Raw genomic sequence first — 13,118 nt, 5'->3', positions numbered from 1 at the left:
TGAAGAGATCCCTTCCTAATGTGCTTCTAATGTAAGAGATGGGGGACAAAATGCACAGTTCCTCGTTCTGGGAAGAAATGCAGTTTTTCTGAAGCTAATATGAGGCTTCTGCTGTCTGGGTTAGACTAATCAAGTGGGCATCTTCCAAAGTTGTTTTTAATGCAAGATTAATTCTTTGTGTTACTATCCTCCACTACAGCTCCTAACTATGCTCCAGCTACTAAAAAAGACTTTAGAAGATGCCCTCTTGATATGAGTAACTCAGCCTGCTGGGATTTCATATTAGTTTCAAATAACCTTCAAAAATGTTTTTACACAGAACAAAGGCATCCCTGACATTGGAGGCCCTTTATGGAGGGATCTAATGACCAGTATGAACTGAACTGGCAATGTAAACGTTTGAACTGCATTTTACATTTTCCCTACTAAAGTGAAGTCTGCAAGGAAACTTGCTTTGTAATGTCTTTTGTCCTCTCTTTCTTTGAATTTAAGCACCCAGGGTGGGTAAAAAAAAAAACAATGGTAACCCACGCCACCAATCCTAATCAGTCCTCAATGTAAACGTAAAAAATATGGCGAATTAACCCGTGCTCATAATTAACTGACACCCCAAATACCTTGTGAAACCTGCGTGTTTTTAATGTGATAAGATGTGGCATCACATAAAGTGGAAGTCCCCTGGTCTTCCACTTTTAAAGTCCCAACAAACTTTGCAACCCCAATTAGTGGTTGACTGGTCAGAAAGCTGGTGGCTCAACTTGTTCTTCTTTGATGGTTTTTATAATTGGTCGTCCCCCCAGCCACCTGCCATACTAGTCGTTTAACCTCCTGTTTTTATATACTGAGCCTCCAGGCCTCTTATTGGCCTTCTGAAATACTCTGAAACAAAGGACATTTTTATAAACCTTTGTCATTCTGACCTGAAATCCAGATGACCTGTTCAAGTTTAAATGGAAGGAAATTGGAGGTGAATCTTAAATACTCCACTGCCAGTAAAACAAAAAGGTTGAAACAGTTCGAAAAATCTGATAAGAGTGTTTAAAGATGCACTCCAGACATGTTTTAAAAATACTCTGCTGTAAATAATATGTGTCCAATATGGTTTTTCCACAAACAAGTAATTTAATTTAGCTAGTTAACAATTCTATGGTTTGCTTCTTTCTCATCATAAAATCCAGAATCTATGAATACTGTATACTGGAAAGTTCATTTTTGTTTGTGCTCTCGAGGTTTTAAGTTTCCATATCACTTTTGTGTAAACAGACAATGGTTTTTAGGTTTAAGGCGAAGCAGAGAAACTTTCGTCCTGCAGCAGACACATTTGTCAAACTCCGGACATACATGATTCTGCACAGTGAAGCTCAAACAAGAAAACAAATACATTTTTGAGTGGAGGAGGACTCAAAATCTTGTTTGGCCAGGTATGGTTTTACCCATCTCTTTCTCTGCAACTCTGTCCTGGACTAGTGGACATTTTAGGGGTATTATTGTATGATCCATCTTTTTTTGTATCATTTGAGTCATAAAGTGCAAAGAAAAAAACATTTATTGTCATTTGTGGTTCTTTACAATATCATATATGAGAAATATTACATGCAAAAACTGGCAACCAAGAAGTAATAAACATACATTCAATGCAGTATAAACACTGAAATTAAAAACACAATTTCCAGTGTGGTCTATTACAGCAGCAGTTTACGTACAAAGGGAACTAACTCAGTTTTGATAGTGTTCATGTTGGTCCTTTGGAATCTCAAGTATCAAACAAGTGGTGTGGATTAATAAAACAGTGTTGGAGTATCAGAAATGCACATTTAAAAAAGTAAACAGATGCTAGTTTTTAAGTAAACAATTTCAGATTTCCTAAAAATGTCAAATGAATCCAACGCAGCCCTTTTCACAGTAAAGGACTGCCCAGGGCCCGCACATGCCAGATGTAATTCATTCTCTTATAAGTTAAGTTGTTGCTTGACAGTCTCTTACATCTCAAAAAGAACTTTTCTTTATGTCTGTGTGATCTCAGGGGTGAGATCCCCGCGTTGGTTCCTGCAACACGCCGAGGCTCAAATAAAACATTTCACTTTCATCTCTGCTTTTTATTTTCCCCTAGTGAAGAAAGTGCTGATTTCACCTTTAATTTAGAGAAACAGGCCCTGAGGCTCAGGTTAGAGGGTCAGGTTGTTGTGGGGTGATCTCCACGGGTTCCAGTTTATCTGAGAGGACACAAAGAATCTTGTCAAACTTCTCATAGCGCTCCTTTCTGTCGGCCGCTGCCCCCGACTGACCCCAGAACAGCCGCAGGGCGAACTCCGTCCGGAATGCCTCCAGCAGCTCAGGGATCGGCTCCCAGCCTTCTGCGCAAGAAGCGTGACAAACATTTGATCGGATCAGATACCACCAATTATGTAATTTCACATTCGGTTTCACAATGTACACACTGTTTTAGAGTATAATACTTTATACTTTTGTGCTTCCTGCCAGAGCTATACTATCTTTACAATGACGTAAATATGTATGAGTGATTCAAGAGAATTTGTTGCAATCACCAATTTTCTTGTACTTTGAATTTTCTCTGAGGTACAAATGTAAAAGAAAATCTGCCTCTCTCTACAGGGCAGAAAACACCTGTTTGACTTAAGAAGAACAGTCTTTAATCTGAATTAAGTTGTTAAAACTAAAGTAAATAGTCGTGATGTCAAACCATTATTTCTTCATTTCTTTCACAGTACATTGCTGCTCTGGTGACACGTCATTGGCAGATTGTTGGTATTTTTTAATAGTTTCAGGTCCTACTGTTCCACTACTGACTCTGCAATTTCCAACAGTCCAATATTGGTTGGTGGAACAAGTTATTTTTAAGTTTACCCAGTTAAGAGAATTTGGTGAATACAACTGCAAGCTCTCTTATGAACAAACATCACAAAAAACGGATAAGTGTACAGTAATGTTCTTGCATGAGGACCACTGTCTGTCAATGAAAAGAAGAGAGGACATTACTGTGCATGCCTGCGTACCTGTGAGCAGAGAGTGTGCATGCTGCTGATAATCTTGTGCGTGCAGCGCAGCATTGCGAGCTGATTGGAGGACATCGTAGAGAAGCTGACAGCCTCGCTCACTGTCCTCCACCGGGTCCTCACCCTCCATCGCCATCAGCAGAGGAACCAGGTGTGGCACGGCTATGGGACCGTCGACCACAGAGTCTATAGAGAAAAGAAAATGAACACAGAGTACACATAAAATATATGCAATACATCCACTACCTAAAAATTGGGCCACAGTGCTATTTATATAGCAGTTGTCTGGAGTAACAGGTTTTTTTTTTTATCTAGAACTTCACTCTATCAAAGGGAAAGTGTGCCAATTCTACATCTCAAAGTCTGTTTATAGGTCTCTAGGAGTACCACTGCATATGTTAAAAAGTTGTATAAAGCCTTTTGTGGCTCCAGGAGGAGATGTGTGAAGTCTGATAAAATGTTTCAAGTGATGAAATGAACTAAATTTCATTTATGGCTTTATTCCTCAGTCTTTTTGATTTTACATGACAAACTGACTGCAGCTCCTGAGTCTGAAAAATAAAAAATCATCTGCCAAATGAATGCAATGTAATGCATTTCTCTCTTTATCAACACCACTTACCGTCTCCCTCGTTCAGCAACTTCATGAAGGGTTTGAGTTTCTTCTCAAATAAAACTGCAGTTTCTGTGTGGTTCCTCCTCAGCGCTCGCCACGTCATCTCCAGGCGCATTATCTGCACGCACAAACATAGCAAGAGTGTTTGAAAACCTAAACCAGCTTCCACTTTGCCTTAGTTTGCATAGAGCAAGCATATCTTAGTCATAATTACACTACCTGAGGCATCTCCAGAGCCTTCATCACTGCTGAGAAGGAGTAGAGGTTGTAGGCGTGTTCTTTCAGGGCCTGAGCCAATAAGATTAATTTATGTAAAACGGTTGCCCTTTGGCTCACAGTCCCTGTGCAGCCCAGGATGTCCACTGCGACTCCCAGTGCTATTAGATGATGCCTACAAAATGGAAGATAAATATATTAGAGGTGTGTGAGAGTAGGCAAAATGACAGACAGTTCTTCTAGCCACCCAGATAGAGTGATTAAGTCACTAAATAACTTTTCTGGTGTGGGTTAAAGTATCTATTCATCTCTATTTTTAAGTGTGTCAGCTTTATGTACCTTTCTAACAAATCCTGTCGCAACTGGTGTCCGTGTGGCAAAGTGACAAGCTCTAGCCCCGATCCAACTCCCATAATCCTCTTCTGCTCGTCAGTCACCCCAACGATGCGTGCTACCTGCAGTACCACAACAATGACAGATCAATGGCCATTCAGGTTCTACATCCAATTCTTTCAGTGATTATTTAAGCTACTCTCGATTTGTGGCAGTTTGGTTTGTTGAGTTTACTGAAAAACACCAAGTTTTAAGCCAGGGCCTGTAATTATTAAAACTTTTAAATGTTTAAATGACAGACAGATTTTTTTCAAATTTTTACAGGAAAACATAAGTATGAATCAATTTATCAAGTTTCTTTCAATAAAAAATACTCCTTATGCGACATGTTCTGTAGCGAACACAAATGATGAATATTATGTTCAGAAGAGGGTAGTTTTAGCCTATTATTTGCATTTGATTTAAACATTCAATAGGCTGTTACACTTTTTTTTGTATAAACATAATAATAAAAAAATGAAGCATATATTGATTCTAAAGATCTACTTGGCAAAGACTGTTGAGAGCTACCTGGCAGTCAACGCTGAGCATGTGCAGAGCGGTGGTGTCTGCTTTTGATCGGTTGAAGAGCTCTTTGAGTGTCAGCAGGACGCTGGGCTCCAGAGGTCGGTTGTTCTCCGGCAAAAGCACCGACTTAAAGTGATCCAACTGGAAACACGACTCTGACTCTACCTGTGATGGTGTAAGAAGGATGTAACAACATTAGTACAACTCTGACCCTCTGTGCTGTTACCTGTTGTACTGTAGGTGTGCAATGTTCATGCTCATTTCACAGTTGTTAATTACTGAGAAACATATATAGCACTTTTCAAACAGACAGCTGTTAAAAACTGTCACATACAGCATCACTCTGACACCTGGTGGCAAAAAGACACTCAGCAAGTCAGTTCAGCCATCACAGGTTAGAAACAATATGAGGACAGGTGCCTAGATTCTCTCAGGAATGTGTCAGCATTAACAAAAGTAAAAGGCCCATCTAGACATGATCTTAACAACATAGAAAGTTTCCTTTTATGTTGCTGTGGTTGCAGGTATTCAGTGTAGCTCATATTGCTAGCTACACATATTTTAAGATTACAATCCTGATCAGTTTCTCTCAATTACAACCTTTTAAACTGAGGGATATTCAATAATAATAATAAAAATAATAATAACTACATTCCTGTGCATTATATCTTGCACTGTTTCGGTAAAAAGTAAATAAATAAAAGTAGCTTTGCATGTTTTAGAATATTTACCACAAATCACTTAGACTTTACTTTCTGTTTGACGGATGCATTTAAAATGAATCTGAACTGCAACAATGTAAAATATACAAGAGCTAATACTTGCAAAACCCTGGTGTAGTCACCTTTTTATTAATTTAAGCAAATGTGAAAACTTTGACTAACTATTAAAGAAATAATAATATTATTATAATTTATACAAACATGTGGCTTTTCAAAATGCCAGTCCTCCACTTCCTCTGCCCCCTTCTTCTGCGGCAGCATCGGCACCGATACTTCATTTTTCTGTGCCTCCAGAAAGCCAAAGGAAGTCTCTGTGAGGCGGGCCCGGCTCTGCCACTTCTCCTCTGCACGCAGGCGGTCCACATGACCCTTCCGTCCGGACTGTGGCACCTGGACACAACAGGAAGTGGACATTTACAGACAGCCTTACTCATTTTACAGACAAAATCACAATCAACTGAGCAGTGAGCAGTTTGTGAGGAGTTCCTTACCTGGACAACCAGCTCATCGTAAAAAGAAGAAGGGTCATAGTCTTGGTCTGTAGGTGGGGGTGGGACGGCGTTGGGGAAGACAACAGAGACCCTGAGAGGTTTTGGAGGAGCTCTGGAGTGCAGCTGTCCGTCTGAACCTCGCAAAGTTACGCCACCACCTGCGGGGACAGAGGAGGGAGTTGTATGTGCGTGTGTCATTGGCAGTCTCATTTAAAGACACAAGAGACCCAGAAAGGTCCAAGAGAAACAGTCAGAATACACAGTCAGCAAGATGTTGTCACCACTACAATTTGGCCCTGACCTGTAACTAGTTTCCCTTTCTATGAAATGTAAAGGCCATAATGAGGATATTATAAATACTGAGATCATAGGGAATTTCCTGTAACAGTTAATTCTGAAAACCATACAAAACCAGTTTACTGAACTAAAATTAACTGCATCAGAACATTGTCTCTACTGTGAGAAACTTCCTATAGGAAATTACAATGAAATTACACAGCCTTAAAATAAAGCATTACCATTTTGTTTCCCAACGTGAAGGTATAAATGTAATTTAAAATCCCTCTCCACGCAGCCAGGAATACAGTTCTGGTGGGGAAATGGGTCCAAATGGTCATAAATGAATGTGCCCTTTGGTTGCTAAAACCCACAAATTCACAGAAGAATAGTGAGGACATGACCTGTGTCAGTACGGTAACCATGGCCCTGTCTAATACGCTCAAATTAGCAATGCATTGCTGGTGTTTCACTTCAAACTAATTTAGAGTGGTGCTGAGAGCTTCACCATTTCTTTTTTATAACAGTTAAAAATAAAGCTAGAACATTGCTTTTTATACCTACCCTTTCTTCTCTCAGTCATTTTCTTACCCGAGGTTACAATGGCTTCTTTCTGTGTTGGGTCTATGTTGTTATCTACAGTAATATTCCATTATGAAAACCATTCTGGTGTCGAGGTAGCAATTACTGCTCACCGAACAGGTTTCTGACAAATTATTTTTTTTCTTTTTTCTTTTTAATTTGTATAAAGAAAGAAAGAAAAAGAAATAAGAAGTGTGTGTGCATTTTACCTGGATGGGAGGGCCGTGTGTGTCGTGGTCGTGGGCTCAGCAGGGGTTCGCTGCCTGTGCGAAACACTGGAGAGATTGGGGGGGGGGCAGTGTCCTCTGACTGAGCTTTCTGCGGGGCACCTGGGTGAGTCACAGATAAACAACATGGTGAAAAAAGGATTCTGTTTTTGTTTGTTTCTGCTTCATGTCTGTGTCATGGTTCAAATGTCCACAAATGTCTATTGTGGGTATTTTAGACATGGAGCCACATATCCAGCATTGTTTAAAGTTGTTTTGGTTATTTTATTGTGTTTTACACAAGCATACTGAAAACAACTCTGCAGCTCATTTATAATCAATGTGGCAACAGATCCTTTTTGGCTGTACTTTAAACTAAACTCATTTAAAGTAATGAAGCGTTGCGTCAGTTCATGCAGGACATGGAAGTCATAAGCCACAGCTGTAATCAGCAGACAGCAAGCTGATTGGAACATCATTTCTAATCAGTCACACATCAATCACAGGCCACTCTCATAACAAGGCAGTCCTTTTAATATGACTCCCTACTCACTGATCCCAAAATTGCCTATTTTAGTGTGTTTGCAATGCAATGCTCTGCTGTAAACAGCGCAATGTAAATGAAGATAACTAATTAATTAGTTCATTCATTAAACCCATAAATGTCTGTGATATATATATGAGCTTTCGGTGGACTTTTTAATGCTTATTTCACAATCGTGAAGTTGCTGCCACCGGTGTTTTCCACAGTAGCCCGTCTAATGAGGATGCCCCCTGTCTGTGCAGTAAATGCAATTATTTTTAATATAAATTATTTTGCAAATATTGGTCAAAACTGAAGACGACTCTTCACTCTCTACTCAGCAGGACACAACCTCTCAGCTGAGCGCACACGCACACATACAACAGATAGGTTTGTTTGTTTTTCTATTATCATGCTTGAGTTGTTTTGAAGGGAAGGCTACTGTTTGTAAAACTAGTTGTCAGACAAAACAATTTTTTTAGAATTGAAAACTAATAAAGTAGCCAGCTGAACATAACTTGTCGGCTGTTTCACTGGCAGCTGGTGCTCTGCTGAACTATACACAGCGTGTTGTCTCATCTTCATTTTGTATCTGTATTTCCTGAGCAGTGGTATGTCCAGACAAAGAAAGAAATACATTTCAACTGTCAGTAAATATTAGCATGTATATACATTCACAAGTGAATTTCCTTCTTCAGAGATTATTGTTAGGCTTCTCTGGCAAATCAGACATGGTGCATAAAGACAGAGGATTGGAAAGAAGAGCCCCACGAGCTGCAAGCAGTGGCTGGAATGACAATGGATTGTGACAGAGCTGCATCCAGTGGACATTAGGGGTCAGACAGACGTATGTATGTAGAGGTTGCATGTTTATGATAATGTACCAGTTCGCAGGTTGCTGTCAGATTGTGCAGACTGAAGTGAAGGCCTCCGTCCCACGTTCTCCAAGTTAGCAGGCTGACTTCCACTCCTGCACGCATAAAATAAAGGCCATCAGCATGATTTGTATTGTGTAAGCAGTGTGTTTCAGTGCATTACACTACATTTCAACTGATTTATTCCCACCTTAGCAGTGGATTGATAACCTGCAGTGTGTCGGCGTGTGCAGAGCTGAAGCTGCGTCTTTTCTTGGATTCAGTGTGTTTTTCTACCCCTGCACTTCTACTGCTGCTGCTGCTGGGCTCCGTATGTCGCTCAGTGATGACACGCAGAGGAAGGGTCCGTGTGATTGGGTGAAAGATCACAGCGCCCGAGGCCTGGGAGATGGGTCGACGCCCGCCCACATAGAATCGGATCAGAGCAGGAACATTGTCAAAGCGATCCTCCTCAAACTGGAACAGCTCCCGAGAGTAGCCCTGTCGCACAGATGAAGGCACACATATAATATATCAAGCTGACACAGTGTCAGCAAAAACTGTGACTCAGCTTATGATCATTTTTGAGGCCTAGGTTAGAGATACTGTTGTACTCGACTGCATTATTTTGAAAGTTTTGAATATTTTGTTTGACACTATTGTATAAGAGATAGACAGAGTATTACATAGACAGATGGATGACAATTCAAATTTGTTCAATTGATTCACATCATTTTCATTTTCATCGAACTTCTTAATGGCCCCTCGTGTCTTGTATGAAAGCTTTTGCATGTGTAATATTTCTCATTCTTATTTCCTTTAAATATTCAACCATCTGTACCCCTCAATATAAAACAAATGTCAAATATTTTAAAAGAATAAGGCATTACATAACAAAAGAAATATAAACTCCGCTGCAGCATTCAAAACTTCTGTGGTTAAACATCTCCTCAAGAAATCCAATCTAGATAAACAGTTACAGACTCATCTACCTTTTCTTGGCAAACTTTTAGAAAAAAATGTTTTTTAATCAACTTCAGGTTCATTTTAACCAAAAATTGCAACTTCGATCTGGTTATCGAACAAACCCCAGCACAAAGACTGCCCTGCTGAAAGTCGTTAATGATGTGATGATGTAATGTGAAAATGTGGCTGTACTTCTTGCAGCTGCAGCATTTTATACTATCTACTACAATATGTTGATTGTTAGACTTAAGAAATGGGTGGGCATCAGACCATGTACTAGCTTGGCTTCAATCATATTTAACAGACAGTTAAATTAGCTTAAACTTATTTAAAGACTGAATAACTTTGAGGTTATTTTTCTAATTATATGACTATCGTTTGGTCTACAAAATGGAAAATAGTGTAAAATGACAATCACCACTTTCAGGAAGCCACAGTGACGTCTTTTGCCCAACCAACCCCCTTAAAACCTAAACACTGATAGAAAACAGAAAAAAGCTAATGTTTGGGATTGGTTTCAAATTATTTTAACAATGATTCACAAGAAACATAGACACACCTTTTTGGGACGAAGAACCACTCGTATGATCTTGAAGTGCATGGGCCCGTCCTTCCAAAAGCAGCTCAAAACGTAGTCACCAGGGGAAGAGCTTGAGTCTCGGACCAGGAAGTCTCCGTCCCTCTCAAACAGAGACTCTGCAGCCTGGAGACAAGTCAGCAGGTTAAGTGGGTCAATATAATAACCTTCATGAAAATAGGAGTTATTGCAGGACTGTATTTGACTGCATTAGTTTTAACTATGTGTACCTAATAAACTGGCAACTGAGTGTATGAAACCAGCCAGTTAGCTTAGCTTAGCATAAACACTGTATGCAAGGGGAAACGGCCAGCCTGGCTCCGTCCAAATTTAACAAAATCTGCCCTCCCCCTTTAAAGTTCACTAACTAACCCGTTATATTTAGTTAGTTTAGTTTATTTTTAAATCCAAACATAAACCGAAGTAGAAAAACGACAAAACGACAAGGGGATATGTGTCGGACAATTTATTGGCTGGGAGCAGTGACTTCCTTGAGTCTCTTCTGGTTGCCTGGCAACCTTGCAGTAACAACAAGACTCCAGGAAGTCTTTTTTTTGTAAGCTTTGGAAGTGCTAGTAGGCAGACGTTGTTACATTTGAACAGAGCCAGGCTAGCTGCTTCCTCTTGTTTGCAGTCTTTGTGCCAAGCTAAACTAACCAGCTGCTGGCGCCACCTTAATATTTAATTGTATAGGAGGTGAGAGTGGCATTGATCTTCTCATATAACACTTCGAAAGACAGCAGATAAGCAATTCCAAACTAATATTCAATCTGATCCTTTAATTAAGAATAAATAAAATGTTTATTGTGTAAATTCAGCAAGAATAGCGTGGTTTATTGAGTACCTCTCGGCTCAGCGGACCATGGTACCAAGCGTGGCTCCTCAGGTCCTCAGTGCTGAGCTTCAGCTCCTCCTCCAGCTCTTTCTTCAGCGACTCCATCTCTCTCCGACCACCAAACACCTACAACACACAGAGCAGCAGCCCAGCAGAGACTGTAGTTAATCGAAAGCATGTTTTCAGTGCTCACACTCTGTATGTGTGAGGGTATGAAGGATATAATGTAGCTATAGAGCGAGAGAGAGAGACAAAGAGGGCGTTTTGCCTAACCTCTTACCTTCAGCTGGCTAAAGTATGCACTGACACTCCTCCTCTTGCTGAAAAACAAGAGAAAAAAGGTGATTTGGGGCTACTAAACTGAACCCCAGGGAGGCAGATGATGGTGCCATGTTTTTCCTTTGAATATGAACAACACAAGGATGGAAGGCCACTGCCAAGGTCTGGCTCTGTAATTAACACCACACAAACTGAGCGACTTTTAATAGTCCGCCTCTTTTTCCTCCTTCCTTCCTCCCAAAGCTTCCACTTTCCTGTCTCTATAAACACAAGGCTCACAGATGAACAGCTCAGATAACTCGCAACAGGGCTCAGCTAGATAACTCCCAGCCATCATAAACTGTTATTCATTCTAGCAAATCTAAATCTATGTCTGCCTCCCTCTCTCTTGCTGTGTGTGAACACGCGTAAACAATGTGGAACAAATCATGTGTTCAGGGATTGCTGGAGGGATGTGCACAAACACTGGTGCAAGGTTTACTTGTTTACCCTGCTTTGACCCTGAATATAACTATTAACATTTCACTGAAGCATCACACACACATACAATAACAAAATGTTGGTATAAAATGTCAGGAAAAGTGTGAAAAATAATAAGCTAATAAAAATGAGAAGCTGGATCTGGTTAATGTTTGGCCTTTCCTGCCTGGTAAAAATATTATCAGATTAGTTGGCAATTAATTCTCTGTAGATCAATTAACTGATCAATTAACTGAAGTGCTTCAGCTCTATACAACTATTCTGCGATTGTATTGTGCGGTTTTATGGTTTTCTTGTTTGTTTTTTTGGGTCACTGATAATCTAGAAAAGTATTCAATACACAAAATCTACTTTATACAGAGAGGTGTCTCCCAATAGTTATATTAAAAACACAACAATACCACCAACTACAGCGACAAAAATGATGAAACAACACCTTTTCTGAAACAGTTTAAACAAAAAACTCAACATAATAACCTTTATAAAAGCAGCATTTGGCTACTGAGAGTTGTGTAACTAATAAAATGGCAACTGTTGTAGCACATAACACAAACAAACATCCATGTTGACACACACAGATCAATAAATCACAGTTTTGTTATGAGGTAAGTAGGTGTAACATCCTGTCTGAGGGGCGTTGGCCCAGGTAGCGCAACAGAAACACCTGTGCAATGTGCTCAAGAGCCACTATTGAGAAACTTGACAGCACATGTAGCTGTGTTTCAAACTATTTTATTCAGCACTTACTCTGTATAATCCGACGCTTCAAGGTTTATAGCGAACAGTAATGTAGTCTATTCACTCAGAGCTTATTGGCGTTGTTTGTTCTCACTCGGAACATATTGTGAGTGTCGGTGCTTCAAAATTGAGCAACAGGTAGGTGACGTTAACGTACAGGTAAGCAAGACGTAACCAAAGTATCTATCGACGGGTTTTTTATTTATTTATTTTTATTTCAAAAGATTAAAGTAACGCTTTAACAGCTTCATGTCTCATAAGTATGAATAAAAGTCCAGAAAAGGAACACACACACACACACACACACACACAAACGTTAAACCAACTATCAAACAGTTAAAAAACTTTTCTCGCGTTATTTAACGAACTTCTGCGCAGTTCGGAAACGTTTCATTGGCAACGGGCAACAGTCCTACCTGTCAGTCCGCTTCACAGCCCCCTCGTCCCGAACATGTTTTACGGTTTGTGGTCCAAACTTACACCACCAAACAACAGCTGTGGAGTTAAAATGTTGAAGCCTTCCCTGCTCCGAGTCCCTCCCAGTACCCCCCACCACCACCACCACCTCCTCCTCTCCTCTTCTCCTCGCCCTCCTCCCTTGCGCAGTTTGGGACGAGTTCCCACAAGTTCTCCCCCCCGGAGCGCCTCCTCCTCTCCGCCCCTCCGCCCCCCGGGGCAGGGCCCGGTGCGGAGACACACCGCTATCTTCTCGGCATTCCTCGGATACCGACGCAGGCCGACACATTACCTGGCTGGCAGTCAGCAGCGTTATATGGTAGGTAGCTGTATGGAGAGGAATGTGAGGGTAGAGCCCTTCTCCTCACATCTGACCAAATACCATGA

General features: G+C 40.5%; 1 protein-coding gene across 1 annotated transcript in view; it reads right to left on the bottom strand.

The window, feature by feature from the left end:
* Positions 1-1,405: 1,405 nt before the first annotated feature.
* The window catches only part of sh2d3a (SH2 domain containing 3A), a gene marked incomplete in the record, with an annotated part of 14,260 nt that continues 2,547 nt past the window's right edge, over positions 1,406-13,118 (bottom strand). Inside the window, 14 exon segments of the mRNA XM_035659416.1 lie at positions 1,406-2,354; positions 3,015-3,200; positions 3,637-3,748; positions 3,850-4,021; positions 4,186-4,301; positions 4,750-4,911; positions 5,670-5,858; positions 5,960-6,117; positions 7,027-7,146; positions 8,431-8,516; positions 8,612-8,901; positions 9,926-10,069; positions 10,788-10,904; positions 11,059-11,098. Of these exon segments, the coding sequence (XP_035515309.1) occupies positions 2,161-2,354; positions 3,015-3,200; positions 3,637-3,748; positions 3,850-4,021; positions 4,186-4,301; positions 4,750-4,911; positions 5,670-5,858; positions 5,960-6,117; positions 7,027-7,146; positions 8,431-8,516; positions 8,612-8,901; positions 9,926-10,069; positions 10,788-10,904; positions 11,059-11,098 (2,086 nt within the window).

The sequence above is a fragment of the Morone saxatilis genome, unplaced genomic scaffold, assembly GCF_004916995.1.
Source record: "Morone saxatilis isolate NCDOM2014 unplaced genomic scaffold, NCSU_SB_2.0 Contig17, whole genome shotgun sequence".
Lineage (NCBI taxonomy): Eukaryota > Metazoa > Chordata > Actinopteri > Moronidae > Morone > Morone saxatilis.
This window is presented reverse-complemented; position numbering and strand designations above follow the sequence as displayed.